Here is a 16,204-nt window from a genome sequence, read left to right as displayed (position 1 = left end):
TAACTTGGAACTTATTGAAAACTTTTTATGATCAGTTTAAAAAACTATTAGATATTAAATTTTATTAATTTCATACGAGGTATGTCAAAAAATATGAATCTTGTTCAAGAGTAAAGTAGCTTTATCAATATCGAAAATTGTTAATAAAAAAAGTTGTTTGGAATTAAAAACTATGTTTCAATAGTCGTTCTATATTGACTCCCCTACATTTTTCTCAGGTTTCATGAACTTACTACAAGTTGATATATGTTTGTTGCAAATATAATATTTGTGATATTTGCACAAGAACAACTAAAAACATAGGTTATGTCATTACCAAATTAGTAAATAAGCCTTAAAATTCTATTAAAAAGACAATAAACCATAAAAACAAGTATTAAAAATTTACCGCATCTATTGAATAAGAGGATTTATCAAAACTACCACTATTTTCGTTTTAAGTTGTTCTAGCGAAATAAAAAATTTGCACTGACTGAGTTCTAACACATTTAAGATAACACCGAATAATCCTCCTAACGGTCATTTTGGTCATTGAATCTTATCGTAAGCGGCAAACATGCAAACGTAACCGACAAAATCTATGGCGCTTACTATAATCTGTCGGTACTACCTTGCCGTTTACGATACCAAAGGCACAAAATGAGCTTGAAATGCGGTGGTTACGATAAAAATTAAATTGAATTTTAGACACTTAGGATGTTATTATGGGAAAAATAATTTTGAATTAGCTGTAAACTATCGTAAGGAACCATTTAAGATAAAAATTCCATTTTCGTAAAATTGATGCTTACGATGTTTTGTCAAAAACCCGTCGATATAGTAACAAACTGAAACAAACTGAAAAGTTTCAGATTCAGAATTCATCATTATAATAAAAAAAATGGTAAATAGTTTTTTAAATCTGAAACTTTTCTTGTTGAAAGTTCTTTCTGGTACATCCTTAATCTGCGACTTTTACAATTTTTATGACAGCAGACGACGAATATAGAAAACAAAAAGGACTCTACTATATGCAGTCACATTCCGTTTTTATTCGTCTAGGATTGTGCATTCCTCTGAATCGAAAGCAAGCAAAACCATCTTTTATTTTTCTATCTTTACTACTCGGAAGTTTTCTTCTTCTCCATAGCTTCGTTTGACAATAAAACAAATGAATTTATAGCAATGCAAATAATCAAGACCGGTGTAATTTGACTTGAACTTTCAAATGCGGTAAGCAGAATTGCTATTTTATTTTTTAATCAAAAGTTATTCGGGTTCAAAAATTGCAATTTTTCGATTTTTTGAAAGTTCAACCGCGTTTATCTCGAAAGCTATGCATCCCACGAAAAAACTTGGAGGAACATTTTTTGCTTCGAATGACCCAAATAATACAAAAAAAAAATGTTTTATTTTGCGAAAAATCGCTGTTATGTAATTCCTCAAGTTCTTTGTTTATAACAATCTTATCGACATCCGGATCAACAGTTACCCAAAAAATTCGTGTTCTACGGGTCAAAGAACATAAAAAGAACTTGGGTAAGTCCATCTGAATAAAGGAGGCCGTTGTACCCTGCCTGGCGACAGGACTAATCCCCTAAGAAAACCGAAATAATTTAAGTTTGATCGTTATTGCCTAGATGGCACAAGAATCTCTATTCCTCGGAACAGGTGTATCCGCATTTTCCGAACAAAAGTGTTATAATTGTAGTTACTACCGTTTTATTTTAGAAGTGTTGTAAACTTTAGTTCCATGTTCTCCCCGTAAAAGTGTAACATTTCGAGTTGCTACTCTTATTATCGGAATATTTACCAATATTTCCACTATACATCTGCCAAAAAGTAATAATAATAATAATAATGTTTATTTAGTTTCAAAATAATAGAACGGAAATACACTTAACAGTTCAATACATATAAATAAATATAAATATATGTGTAATAAAGTGTAATAAATCTGTAGTTATTGCTGTTTAGTCTGGAAGAACTTGACTTTTGTTTCGTGGTTTCCGAGTAAAAGCGTATTATTTCGAGATTTCTCGAAGAAAACTGTAACATATCAGAAATTAAAAAAAATGAGTCATTCAGCCGTGTGATGGATGACTAGGATGACCGAAGCTATCGTTAACGTAAAGTTATCCTGTAGTTAAGTTATAATCCTCGAATTGGTGTGATGTATCATATTTATCTTAACTATTTGCGGTATTTCTTGACAGTTCTTGAGTTATCTGATATATCAACTGTCACTTTATAACGCGACGTTAAACCTCAAGTTATGAGATAATTCTGTAGTTATGTTAAGGATTGTAAAGTTAGGTTTATGTTTTGGTTTGTTGTTAGATAGAAATCAAGTAAATATTTAACGTAGAACGCTGCTTCAGGTTGTCCCAGGACCTTGTGCGGCATTTTATTTTTAATAAATCAAATTTAATATCAAATATAAAACAGCACAAAATTATCAAAAACATAGACCTAAGATAACAATTAAAAACACGTAGGTAATAAAATTAAAACAATAATAAAAATGAAAAAGAAAGCTAATAATTTAAATCTAGAATGGTAATGCAATTTTAAAAATTATACAAAAATCAAATCGAGAGATACAAATTGAAATTTCTATTTATAAACATCCAAATCCAAGCGTTTTATACTAAATTTACAATCAATATGCAGTGGAAATACACAAACCAAGACACGTTAATTGCTATTAGGAGCACTGTATTTGACCCCAATCTGTCAGACCATAAGGCAGTTGTTGCTTCTATCAAAATTAAGAAATTTAGTAAAGGTAAAGATAGTGTAAATAAATTTAAAATTGGTCGCCTGTATAGTAAATCTAACTTTGGTAAATTTAGATTAAAGTGCGAGAGTCTTGACTGGTATTCTCTCCTATCACAATCGTCTGAGCCATTTAAATCATTTCATAATACAATATGTGAATTTTTTGAAAGGTCTTTTCCTAAACAAAAGATTAAAATTAAAAATAGAAAACCTTGGATTACAAATGGCATTAAAAATTCCTGCAAAACCATGAGATCGCTCCATTATATCAAAAAATATTACCAAGATGAATGGTTTGTTACCTATTATAATCAATATAAAAAGATATACAGAAATGTTATTAAAACTGCAAAAGAAAACTGCTACAAGCATAGAATAGAAAACTCCTCAAATGTAACTAGGGAAACTTGGTCTATAATAAATGAATTAAGGGGTAAACACAGATCAGGTAATAGTCATCACACTCCACTTCCAAATGACTGTAATGAATTTTACTGTAGCATAGCCGAAACTTTAACAGCACAGTTGAGACATGGTACAGATCCTTTGTCATATCTGAAGAAAACAGAAGTTATGTGTCCCTTCATAATTTATGATACTAATGTTGAGGAATTGAAAGAGATATTTAAATCAATCAGAAACAAAAACTCTTCGGGTTATGATGACATCTCTATAAGAGTTTTCAATAATCTACCAAACTCTGCTTTGGATGTTTTATCTATTTTAATTAATGATAGTTTTAATGCTGGCACATTTCCCGATTTCCTGAAGATAAATGTTGTAATTCCATTGCACAAGGGTGGAGATCACATAAACCCTTCCAATTACAGGCCAATTTCTCTGATACCTACGTTGGCAAAAATAATAGAGAAAATTGTTAAAGCAAGATTAATACAATTTTTAGAGGTTAACCAACTACTAAGTCCGAAACAGTTTGGTTTCCGTGGTAACACTGGCACGACCGACGCGATTTTCAGTTTTTTAGAGATAGCTTACAATAATATTAATTTAGGCGAGATGGTTGCGGCAGTGTTCTGTGATTTGACGAAGGCTTTTGACTGTGTCAATCATGGTTTGCTGCTGCAGAAGCTTAAACACTACGGAATTAAAGATAAGTCACTGAGTTGGATGGAGTCATATTTGTCGGGTAGGAGTCAGTTTGTTAGAACAGACTGTGACTCTGACTTGATGAATGTAACTTGGGGAGTGCCCCAAGGCTCGGTATTGGGACCAGTTCTGTTTTTGGTATATATAAACGATTTAGCCTACCTTGATGTATCTGCTCATTTCACCCTTTATGCAGATGATACCACTCTTATATGGCATGCTAAAGATTTGAATGTCTTACGCCAATCTGTAGGTAGGGAACTCTTAATGATTGAAAATTGGTGCACGGCGAACTTTTTGACATTAAACACTTCTAAAACCAAGCTTCTGTGTTTTAAACATGTTATGCCTGAATTACATCTGGAACTTGAACCTCAGCTGTCCGTCAGGTTTCTTGGCATGAATATTGATCCTGACCTTAAATTTAAATCGCATATTGAAGCCTTGAATTCAAAACTTGCATCTGGATGCTATGCAATACGGTCGACTAGAAGGGAGCTTGGTTTTGCCCAAGCAAGAACTGTGTACTTTGCACTGGTAGAGTCACATCTTAGATTCGCAATTCAGTTTTGGGGAGCGTGTAGTCAGGAGCTTTTCAGTAGTGTGTTTTTGCTTCAAAAAAAGGCAGTACGCCTGTTGTGCCAGGTAAATTCTAGAGAAACGTGTAAACCTTTATTTATTAAACACAGTATCCTTACACTTGTATCTCTTTTCATTTTGGAAACGGCAAGCATTATTTTTAAGAATAAACATCTATATGAAAATAATAATCGATCTGGACGATTTGCTAGCAATTTAGCTTTGATTACACCTAGAAGCACACTAGTCAAAGACTCATTTATTTTTAACGGCATCAAAATTTTTAATAAACTACCTAGTGAAATAAAAAATTTGGAAACTATTAGAAAGTTTAGAAATTCATTAGATAGACTGCTCGCTAAGAGGGCCTATGATGATCTGACAGAATTTTTTGAGGACCATTGGAGCTGATGTATTTGTGATCTTGTGTATATTTTTTTTTTTTTTTGTCAATTTGTTTGTCATTATTGTTTGTGATTTAGTTTTACAGCTTGTAGTTTGTTTGTTTTTTATTTTTGACAATACTACATATTTTGTAGTTGTTATATAATGTAAATGTGTTATGTGTTATATTTTATATTTAGTCATATTTTAATTTAAATTATTTATTTAAAACTCTTAAACAGTGTTTGTCAACAAGATTTTTTCTTAGACAATAAACATATATTCTCTCTCACTCCCGAATCGTAATTTACAATGTACAGCTGGTTCCTAAAAAAACTGATACGACTCTTAGTAAGATTTGATCATTTTGAGCAGTGTATGATTGATCTGACATTATATTATATTTATTATGACAGACAAATAATAAAATAAACAAACAAACAGCCATTTTTTGACGTTGAACAGAATAAGTTATGTGACAAATTTTAAGATTTGGTAGTGACAGTGCCAGAATGTAAATAATAATAATTATTTATCCTTCAAAATACACTGCTCATTTTTCTACAAAATACGCTTTAAGAGTCGTATCATTTTTTTTTTGGAACCAGCTGTACCTATATACATTGTAAATCCCAAATCATGATTTCCAAAGTTTATACATTTTAAATTAAGATTATTATGATTCGGGAGTGCTCCTAGTAGCATTTAAGGTGTCTTGGTTTGTTTATTTCTACTGCATCTTGAATGTAAATTTAGTATAAGTACTGCTTTCTATCTACTTTTACGATTCACCACCGAACCACACCGAACAGCGAACAGCTGTTCTGTCATCGGTAGCCGGTATGTAGGTATACCAACTTCTCGTGATTCTCTTTCTCGCTCCAACTTGTACTGATTCTACATAAGGTTCTCTTTTTAGACAACTTAATATTTTCTTCCGTCCTATAACGTCTAAGAAATAACTCATCTCATAACGTTTTACGAATTTACGTTTTATAGTGTTATGGAGATAGTTATATGTTATAGTTATGTTAACTTTAACGCAAACGTTAAAAATAACTTCGGTAATTCATCACACGGCTGATTATCTCGAAAAACGTTTTGTTTCAAAAAAGACTTTAGTAGATCATGGAAAAATTATTTATTTAATTTTAATTTGACGCTTTTTGAAAATATATAAATTCATTTCTGGTTCTTCTATTAGTATTTTAAAATTGACAAAAATTTTCTTACACTTTTCTTAGCAACATGCGATTTCTTCTTACCATTTTCTCATTTGCCCTAGATCTTTCCGTTGAATATTAACTGCAGTCTCCAGTATACCTGCAGTAACTGCATTATTTGTATCAATGGCTTGTTTTTTGTTAAAGATACCACCAATTTCCGTAATTTTCTTGTGGAGATTGAAGCTGTCGCCGAGTTTTTATCTTCGGTGCAAAGTGTATCCAGACTGGAGATGTTAAGTCACAATGATGACATCTCGTGGATTTCGGCGGAACTAAAATTGAGGCCTTTTTTCTTTTTATTGACCTGCTATAATGGGGGTTTTTAATGTCAAATCGTTGTTAAAATCGTTGTCAGTTTTTTCGAAAATCAATAAAGTGATAAATTTAGTAGTCCCATCGATTAATTTATAAGCATCAGTAGAATCAAAAAGAACGTTTTGTTCTAAATTTACTCCAAATACTCTGCAACACAACATACAAATAAGAACACTTTTGATAAAAGGTTTGTAAGCTTTTAATTAAATCTTTTGTTTTAAAATTTATTAATCAGTTATAGAAAAATCAGTAGACCTAGTGCAACATAATACAATTCAGGGGTCTATGTAAAACATAAAAGAAATTATGTAGTTTTTTTTTTTATTTAAGTTAAAAAAATAATGTTACGTAACGCGCTGTTCGAACCCCCTCCCCCCATGTAACGAGCAGTAACGTTTTACAAGACCCCCCTCCCCCCAAACTGCGTTACGTAATACTTGAACGCTCCCATATTCACTATTCTCTATCTTTGTTTAGCTTAGCCACTGCATTACCGCTTGATTTGTTACTCTGTTCTTCCACGATATCCTCAATATTCTGCGGTAAGCCCACATTTCAAAAGCCTCAATCCTCTTGCACATTGTTTTCGTGAGGATCCATGCTTCCATTCCATAAAGCAAAATGGTGAACACATAGCGTAATAAGCGTATTCTTAGAGTAATTATTAGCTCTCTGTTGGTTAGTACATTTTGCATTTTCCTAAATGATGTTCTCGCTTGCTGTATTCTGCATTTGATTTCCTGTAATAAGTCCCATTTTTAACTGACCCAGCAGCCTAACTACTTGTATGATTGTACTCTGTGCACCATGTCTACAATTATTCTAATATCTGCCAAAGCTATATTTTTATTTTTGCTTATGACCATCCATTGGGTTTTCTTTATGTTTATTTTTAGACCCATTTGTTGGCTATGGTCCGTCACTGAATGTAGGAGTGCCTGCAAACTATCCTTGTCTGTTGCTAGCAGAACTGTGTCATCAGCGTATCTCAGATTGTTGATGACTATTTCATTGGCTATTATACGCTCTGTTTTGCCTTTTACTTCTTCTCTGAAGATCTTTTCTGCATATAAATTAAACACAAGCGGGAAGAGCACGCAACCTTGTCTAACTCCTTTCAGAATAGGAATTTCTTCAGATGTCTGGTTGTTAATTCTGATGTCAGCTGTTTGATTCCAGTACAAATTGGCTATTATTCGAATGTATCGTCCATCCAGGCCTGTCTTTTTTAGTATATCCATTAACTTATCGTGTTGAACAATGCCTTCTCATAGGCGACAAAGCAGGCATATACATCAACATTCATATCCTGACATCTCTGTATAAGAACCTGAATGCTAAACAGGGCATCCCTTGTACCGAAACTACCCTTGAAATCAAACTGATATTTTTGCCAATGTTTTCTTCACATTTGGTATATTATTTTTCTACAACCTTGTAAAAATGCAATTTTTAGCATTCCATACGAGCGTTAAAAATGCTACTTTAAGGCACTAGTGCTTTAAAAGTTTTAAGGCACTGCAGTTCGTATTGACTGTATAGGCAATTTTGATGTATTGTCAAAAAAATATAAAAATGGAATGTCAGTCAAGTTCAAGTTAAAGTTTTTGCAGATATTGCCCTGTAATTATGTTTGTAGAAAAAATATTGTATGATATGCGTGTTAAAAAGTACATTTTTAAGGCACTCATGTGAATTGCAAAACTCGCTATCGCTCATTCTGCAAACTTTCACATGCGTGCCTTAAACGTGTACTTTTAACACTTATATCATAAGTAACTATGAATGAACGATTTTTAGGAACAACTTTAACACATGGCTGAATAAACTAATAATTGTTCTGTATTATTTGCAATACTTGATGTTGGCCTAGTTTGGTATTGCAACAAAAGTTGATTTGAGCCAGTCTTTAGGGATAATTCCTGTCATATATAGAGTTAAGCAAAAACAGAAGTGCGATAGGTCTATCTTCTTCCAGATTTTTTAAAACCTCTATCAGTATTCCATCTGGTCCCGGTGTGTTACTGACTCTATGCTAACATTTAAACACAGTACTATACAATTACAAATCTTTTAGTGAAGAAGCTCTAGCAGCACTTAGGGAATCTATCAAGATATCCCAAGAAGCGAACGACAATGTTTGCCTTCAACATGCTTTATCCTGGCTGTACCGACTTACTACAGTGAACGAAGACAAACTGATCATCCATTGTATACTGAAGAGTTCCGAATTGAAGTTGAGTTACACTGCTTCACTAGGATTGCAAACGTTTGGACAGTACGAATGCTTAAATACGGGGAAAACCTACGCCATATTTGAGGTAAGACAAACAAAAATTATTTATAACATGTGGTATAAAACGTTGTGTCTTTCTGGCATTGTTTTATATTTATGAAAATTTTTATCTTAAAGCTGTACCATATCATAAAGCTGTGTTCAGCTTAATGCGTGTTCAACAATATCAAATTGTTCTTAATTGAGTCTAAAAAAGCTTCAGATCTTTTCATCATTCAGATAGATGGTTTCAATGAGTATGCGGTAATAAATTTCTTGGCTTTTCAATTTGTACAATTCCTGGATTGATTCTGGTGTGTAGAACAACCGCAGAATATCATCATCTTTCAGCACTTTTAGCACACTTTTCACTTTAGAAATTTATAAACGACTACCAAAACGCCAACGGCAGATGAGTTATAATTGCAATAAACAATTTTCTTACTACTTTTGTGTTAGCTTCAGCAACTCAATTGGTGTATCATCTGGACCATAAGCTTTCCTAATTTTAGTATTTTATATAGCGTGTTCTATCTCTAATTTCATAATTTCTGGGCAGTCAGTGCAATTTTAGTAGAATTCGGTAATATTATTTCTCATTTACAATAATTTTGTTGTTATTGTCAACTAGTACATAGGAAACTCGTTTTTTAAGTATGTTGCTTATTTCTTTTGCTTTTTTGTGCACATTAAATAAGCCATACCTACCTAGATTATAACATTAACACGTCAAATGCCAGTGAAACATTGATGGAAAATAAAAATTTGACAAGATGTTGATATGTCATATAAGGTCAATCCATGCCAAGTGGTCCAATATAAATTAAGTTGGTTGCTTGACTATTTTTAATATTTTTTATTTTCTACCTCTTAAACTTCAGTCTATAGAGAGTACAGAATTCCACTTATTTTATTTTTAAAAAATTTAGTTTGCCGATGACGGATATTTTTTATAAGCATATCGATCATTTTCACGCAAAACATGTCTTCGTTCTTTAGCCAATATTTTCACTGAGGTTTGTCCTAGAACAATAAATCAAAAACCAAAACTTTTTAGAAAATGCCTGTGGCATTATTTAACTTCATACTACCCTTAGGCCTTAAATTAACCTCAAAGTTTGAAGAGGTAAACTGATAAAATTCCATTTTCAGCATTTTTTTTAACAGCATAAGGCAAGCCGATAATGGTTTGTAATTTTTTTCTGCAAAAGACATACGTACATACTGTAAATAAAAAAAGTTTGAGCTTTGAGACTTGAGTAAATTTTTTCAAAAAATAACTCAAAAACGTAATTTTTTGAAAAATCTCAAAGTTTGACCCCTTATATCTCTGATGGGCACGGATGAAAAAATTTGAAATTTGGCTGAATATTAGCCCCTAGCAAGTAGAGTAATAAGTAAAAATTTGGAGCTGCAGACTTACGGCATATAGGAGTTACAGGCCTGCAAAAATGGTCAAAAATCAAAATGGTCAAAATTTGAGCGTTTGCGGGCAGGGTAATTAAAATTCAAATAAACTGTCTAATGAAATAAAAATTAATATATTTTCACCAGATTTCACAATAAATACAAATTTATACAGAGTGGGCCAAAGAAAAGAGTTCACCTTGATATTTGGCACTCATTAGATTTTAAGGGAATGCCGAAACAGGTCGATTTTTATTTTTAAATTACAATTTTTTTATATATATTTCATACGTCTCCATGACGTGTCATCGTCATGACGTGTCATCGTCAGTGACGTCATCCACCTGGGCGTGATGACGTAATCGATTATTGTTTTAATGGTAATAGGGGTCGTATGTTATCTCATTTGAAAGATTGTTCAATTCTCTGTTCAGTAGTATAAACAATAATATAATTATTTATACAGGGTGGCCAAAAAATAATTTTTAAATTAAATTAATTGACACAAAAAGTAGAATGTATGGAGTTTATTTAACTCAAAATACATTTTATTGCTGTCATAAAATAGAAAAAAAATTATTATTTGGCAAGTAAACATTGCTTTTCGTTTAAATTAAATGTTCAAACTGTCAAGAGGTAAGTGAGAGGCTGTTTGTGATTTAATTTAAGCGAAAAGAAATGTTTATTTGTGAAATAAACATTTTTTCTATTTTCTGACAGCAGTACAGTGTATTTTCAGTTGCCACAAGACCCCTATTCCCATTTAAAAAAATCATCGATTACGTCATCACGCTTTGATGGATGACGTCACGTAGTATGAAATATATCCCAAAAAGTTGCAATATAATAAAAATAAAAATGTACCTATTTCGGCATTTCTTTAAAATCTAATAGGTAACTATTGCCAAATATCGAGGTGGACTCTTTTCTTTGGCCCATCCTGTATAAATTTATATTCATTGTGAAATCTGGTGAAAATAGATTAATTTTTATTTCATTAGACAGTTTATTTGAATTTTAATTACCCTGTCCGCAAACGCTCAAATTTTGACCATTTTGATTTTTGACCATTTTTTCAGGCCTGTAACTAATATATGACGTAAGTCTGCAACTCCAAATTTTTAATTCTTATTCTACTTGCTAGGGGCTAATATTCAGCCAAATTTCAAATTTTTTCATCCGTGCCCGTCAGAGATATAAGGGGTCAAACTTTGAGATTTTTCAAAAAATTACGTTTTTGAGTTTTTTTTTGAAAAAATTTACTCGAGTTTCAAAGCTCAAACTTTTTTTATTTAAAGTACGTACGTATGTCTTTTGCAGAAAAAAATTACAAACCATTATCGGCTTGCCTTATGCTGTTAAAAAAATGCTGAAAATGGAATTTTATCAGTTTACCTCTTCAAACTTTGAGGTTCATTTAAGGCCTTAAGGGTAGTATGAAATTAAATAATGCTATAGGCCGTTTTTTTAGAGCATACTTTTCTAAAAAATTTGGTTTTTGATTTATTGTTCTAGGACAAACCTCAGAAAAAATATTGGCTAAAGAGCGAATCCATGTTTTCCGTGAAAATGATCGACACGCTTCAACAAAAATGGCCGTCATCGGCATACTAAATTTTTTTAAAATAAAATGAATGCAATTTTTTACTCTCTATAGACTGAAGTTTAAAAGGTAGAAAAATAAAAAATTTTAAAAATAGTCAAGCAATCACCTTCGGACCACTTGGCTTGGATTGACCCTATAAAGATGTGACGTGTTATGCACTTTGGAGAACAATTATTGTCCACGGTAGCTCAAGTCTCGAGAGATCCAGGGGTTTGGATTTTTAAAGGATGTTATTAATATACTCTTATTAGCTTAGAAATAAAAATAATAGGAAAATCAAAGTAAGGATGTCAAATAAAAAGAAATAAAATATTGGGCGCCACTGGTTACCTTATGGGAACCAAAAATATACAAATATAAGAAATAGTAAAAGAAAGATAGCTAAATCAAAATAAAACAAAAGCATAGTCAAATAAAAAATATGTAAAATACTTTTACGTGAAAACAGATATATCGTGACTTACCTTATCTACTCTATACTATAATCAGCCAATTCTTTACTGTTCTTACGATACAAGAGAGAAGGAAAAGAGAAATAATAAATTTGTATTTTGAAAATCAAACCTTATTTATTAGAACAAAAAATGAATTTACGAATCTGTGATCTCACGGTGTTACAAACTGAGATCGAGATTACCAAACAAAAAAATGAAAGAAAAGTTCTACATAACAAAAAATTATACCTTGTACAATCATTGTCGTGTTTTTTTTTGGTAGTTGTTAAGTCCAAGGCGCGATTTCACCTCACTAAAGTCACTTTCTAAATGATTGATACAGCAACAGTACATAATTGATGAAACCATAGTTCATAGAAAAATCTTTATAGAAAAATTCAGCATTGTATGCATTCTGCATTCTCAAAAACAAATTAGTTCTGCTCGAACAAAAATTAAAAGTGATTTGTTTTATAGTTCATTAAACGGAATCAAAAAATATTAGAATGGAAGCAAACTTCATGCTTTAACTAGGGTGTTGAATCTAGTAACACAAAACGAAACCTTCTTCTGCATAATCCCTGGATCTGACTGCATGTAAAAAAACTGATGCCAAAAGTGGTAAACAATATCGACAATAGCCTAACAACAGCTAAAATTGCCGGAGTTCACGTACTCTGTCCGCCATGTGTGCCGAGCTGAGCCAAACTCTCAGAGCTTTAGCCAGTCGGCCGGAGAAACTTGTAACTACATTTTAACTTCACTGGAAACTAACTGCAACTCAAAACTAAACTTCACTTGTTGACGGCCCTAACAGAACTGAACTTGACGACGGACCTAACAGAACTGAACTTGATTACGGACCTAACAGAACTGCCTGCTCTCTTCAGATTCTAACTTCGACCAGATTCCTCGACCAAAACGTCCTTTCCAAAATCATCACACGATCTTTCACATCGACAATCCCACGACCAGTTACAGATTTAAAACATTCAATCAATTAAATCTTAACCAATAAGAAGTTGCAAATTACGCCTCGGGTTGAACTCCCTGGTGTCACCAAAAACAGCTCACCCAATCACAAAAACAAACAAACAAGCAGATCTCAACATTTCGTTCCATCTACTTTTCCGATCAATTCTGCTTACGCAGAAAAAAGACACCTGCGACCCGCTGGACACTCTCATAGCTCTTATCGGTATAAGATAAACAAGTCAGGGGCAGTTATCGACATTCCAGAGTCTAATCGTCGTCAACAACTCATTATAAAATAATTTATGATCCCGATTTCTTTGACGGTAAGCTTACCAGTGGCGTAGCGTGAGTGTCGGCTGCCCGGGGCGAAAGACAATTTTGCCGCCCTCTTATTTAGGTATTTTAATTTAATGTATAATACTATACATTAAATACATTAATTATAGAGAACTTTTCGGCGAAAACAGTCATCATTATTTTGCATTATACCGGTTAGATTTTAAATAAAAAAGTTTATCTAAGTTTTACAATCACGTTTATTAATACAAAAATTCTTTTGCTTTAACCAATTAGATACATTGATATAACTTAGGTACCTATCACTTAAGGATAGGTACACGTTGACGATCGACAAGATTAAATAGATTCAATTTTTAATCAACTTCAATTTTGAAAAACTTCTCTCATAGCTGGCAGTGCTTATAGCAACTGTGAAAAATATTCGGAACTTTATTAAAATATTGGCCAGAGTATCGTCTAGCTAGGATTTAACAATAAATTTAAATAATTCAAGTGAGTCTGCATTACTTAATTTTATTTTCGATGCCTGTAGCAGCAACAAAAGTCCGCAGTCGAAGTCTTTCCAGCTTGAAATCCTGCTCATCAATTTCGTCAGATGCGTAGTCTAGATTACATTCAGTGTTTTCTGGATCACGAATTTCTACAATAACTATCTAACGAAGAAAACAGCTTTCGTCTCAACTTATTTTCACAAGACAAGTTAGCATCTCTAGTTCTGTCGTCCAAAATATGCTTTCTTGTTATGCACCTCCGAGGTTTTATGTATTTTCCAAGTTCTTCACATATATTTTTTGCATAACCTACAGCGCCATTTGCCCATTCCTCTCTTTTCTCTGTCAATATCATCTGCAAAGCATTTACTTTCTAAGCACACGATCTTATGTCAAGTCCCCTTGTTTGTAAATATGTTTGTGCATCATTCACTTCATGTAGCACCAGTGGCCACAGGCCCAAAAAACAAAGAAAGGAAAGTGACTGCATCGAAACTAGTAAAGCACCTGCATATGTCCTAGTGTTTAAGCTTTCTGCTTTCACCTGCCTCTGTCAGTTTTCCCAAAGTGATGAGAATGTGTGTGTAATGATGCCATGTCACATTTACAGCATCGCCTCTTGCACTCCACAGCATGTCTGGAACCCTTTTTAAGCTTTTGCCTGTAGCTGCTCTTATAACTTCCCAAGGATGTGTTGATGAGGAAAAAAGAATAGCAACTTTCTAAAGTGCCGAAAAAAGTTACTGAATCCACCTCAACTGAGGCAGCGTGTAAACAAACTAGGTTTAACGAATGATTTGAGCAAGGTACGAATTCAGCTTTAGGGTTTATTTCTTGAATTCTTTGCTGAACTCCTGAATACTATTCAGCCATAACAGCAGCATTATCATATGCTTGGCCTTTACAGTTGCTTATATCTAGGCCATCAGCTTCAATCTTGTCCAAAATCATCTTTAAAATTTCTTCAGTAGCTTTGTCTTTAGTTTCAATGAAATTATTATATATAAAGGATTCCATTACTTTTACTTCCTGATTTTCAATTACTATGTATCTTAATACCTGACTTGTTTGATCTTTATGAGAAAGATCTGGAGTGCTGTAGGATATAATTGAATAAAACTTAGCCTTTTTTATTTGTCCGATGATATGTTGGCGAATGTTGGTTAAATTTTGCCGCCCCCTAAAAAGTGCCGCCCGGGGCGGGCCGCCCCTACCGCCCCACTATGCTACGCCACTGCAGCGAACGAAACTGAGACACTCATAAACAACTACGTCACATTCTGCGTAGAAACAGATTATACATTCGACGTTCGTGAGAATCAAGAATGAATTACGTAATACGAAAGATCTGTGAAAAACTTACGATTCTTTGATAAACAAATATGAATTTAACGAATCTAACATATAGTGCTTAGCGAGAGTCAGTGATTAGAAAATACTAATGACCCTTGCACCCGTTACAAGATATCACATCCTCCATCTCGTTGCACCTTTTTCTCATCCATTTTTCTGTTGCTAATTTTATCTCCCTTTTAATTCTTCTCTGTATATGTCGTATCAGAGATCAGCGAAAATACGTGTTTCTCTGTTTTATCGACTACGAAAAAGCGTTTGATCAAGTAAAACACACATAACTCATAGAAACCGTAACGCAACATGGTATAGACCATAACAATGTGGACCTTATTAAAAACCTATATTGGGATCAAATGGCGTCAATCAAAATAGACAATCGTCTATCAGCAGAAATGCTAATAAAAGAGGAGTTCGTCAGGACTGTGAACTTTCTCCACTATTATTTAATATATAGTCCAAAAAGATCTTTCAAAATGTCCTTGAAAATATTGAAGAAGGAATAAAATTAACGGAGAATAGTGCTGAGGGTTTGCAACGACTTTTGAATGTCATAACCAGAGAAGGAGATAGCTTGGTGCTGGTGCAGGTACCGCTCGCTGGTTACACTTACATTGCGTTCATTTGGATCTTCGAAGAAATATGGCCCAATTATTCCGTGTGCAGACATGCCACACCACACGGTCACTTTTTTAGAATGGAGTTGCTTCTGGTGTAATTGTCGTGGATTCTCATTAGCCCAGTATCGCGAATCCTGCTTATTGACATTTCCATCTAAATGGAAGTGTGCTTCGTCACTGAAAATAATGTTGTCCACACCTCCATCATCCCAAAACTGGTTCATTGTGGTTTCGCAGAAGATGCGCCTCTTTTCGTAGTCTGTCGGCTTCAAAAGTTGGGTTATCTGAATTTTATAAGGATGAAAGTGAAGATCTTGGTGTAAAATACGGTGCAAACTAGTGCGGGATAAATTTAGTTCATGTGCATGTTTC

The 16,204-nt window shown here is 33.3% G+C and overlaps 1 protein-coding gene across 1 annotated transcript in view; it reads left to right on the top strand.

Moving 5' to 3' along the window:
• The window catches only part of LOC126892115 (anaphase-promoting complex subunit 5), a 68,049-nt gene that overhangs the window by 23,175 nt on the left and 28,670 nt on the right, over nt 1-16,204 (top strand). Inside the window, exon 6 of the mRNA XM_050661589.1 lies at nt 8,449-8,692. Within this exon, the coding sequence (XP_050517546.1) occupies nt 8,449-8,692 (244 nt within the window). The remainder of the gene's footprint in view (nt 1-8,448; nt 8,693-16,204) is intronic.

Source organism: Diabrotica virgifera, chromosome 9, assembly GCF_917563875.1.
Source record: "Diabrotica virgifera virgifera chromosome 9, PGI_DIABVI_V3a".
Classification (NCBI taxonomy): domain Eukaryota; kingdom Metazoa; phylum Arthropoda; class Insecta; order Coleoptera; family Chrysomelidae; genus Diabrotica; species Diabrotica virgifera.
Note: the sequence above shows the minus strand (reverse complement) of the source record. Positions and strands in the feature narration are given on the sequence as shown.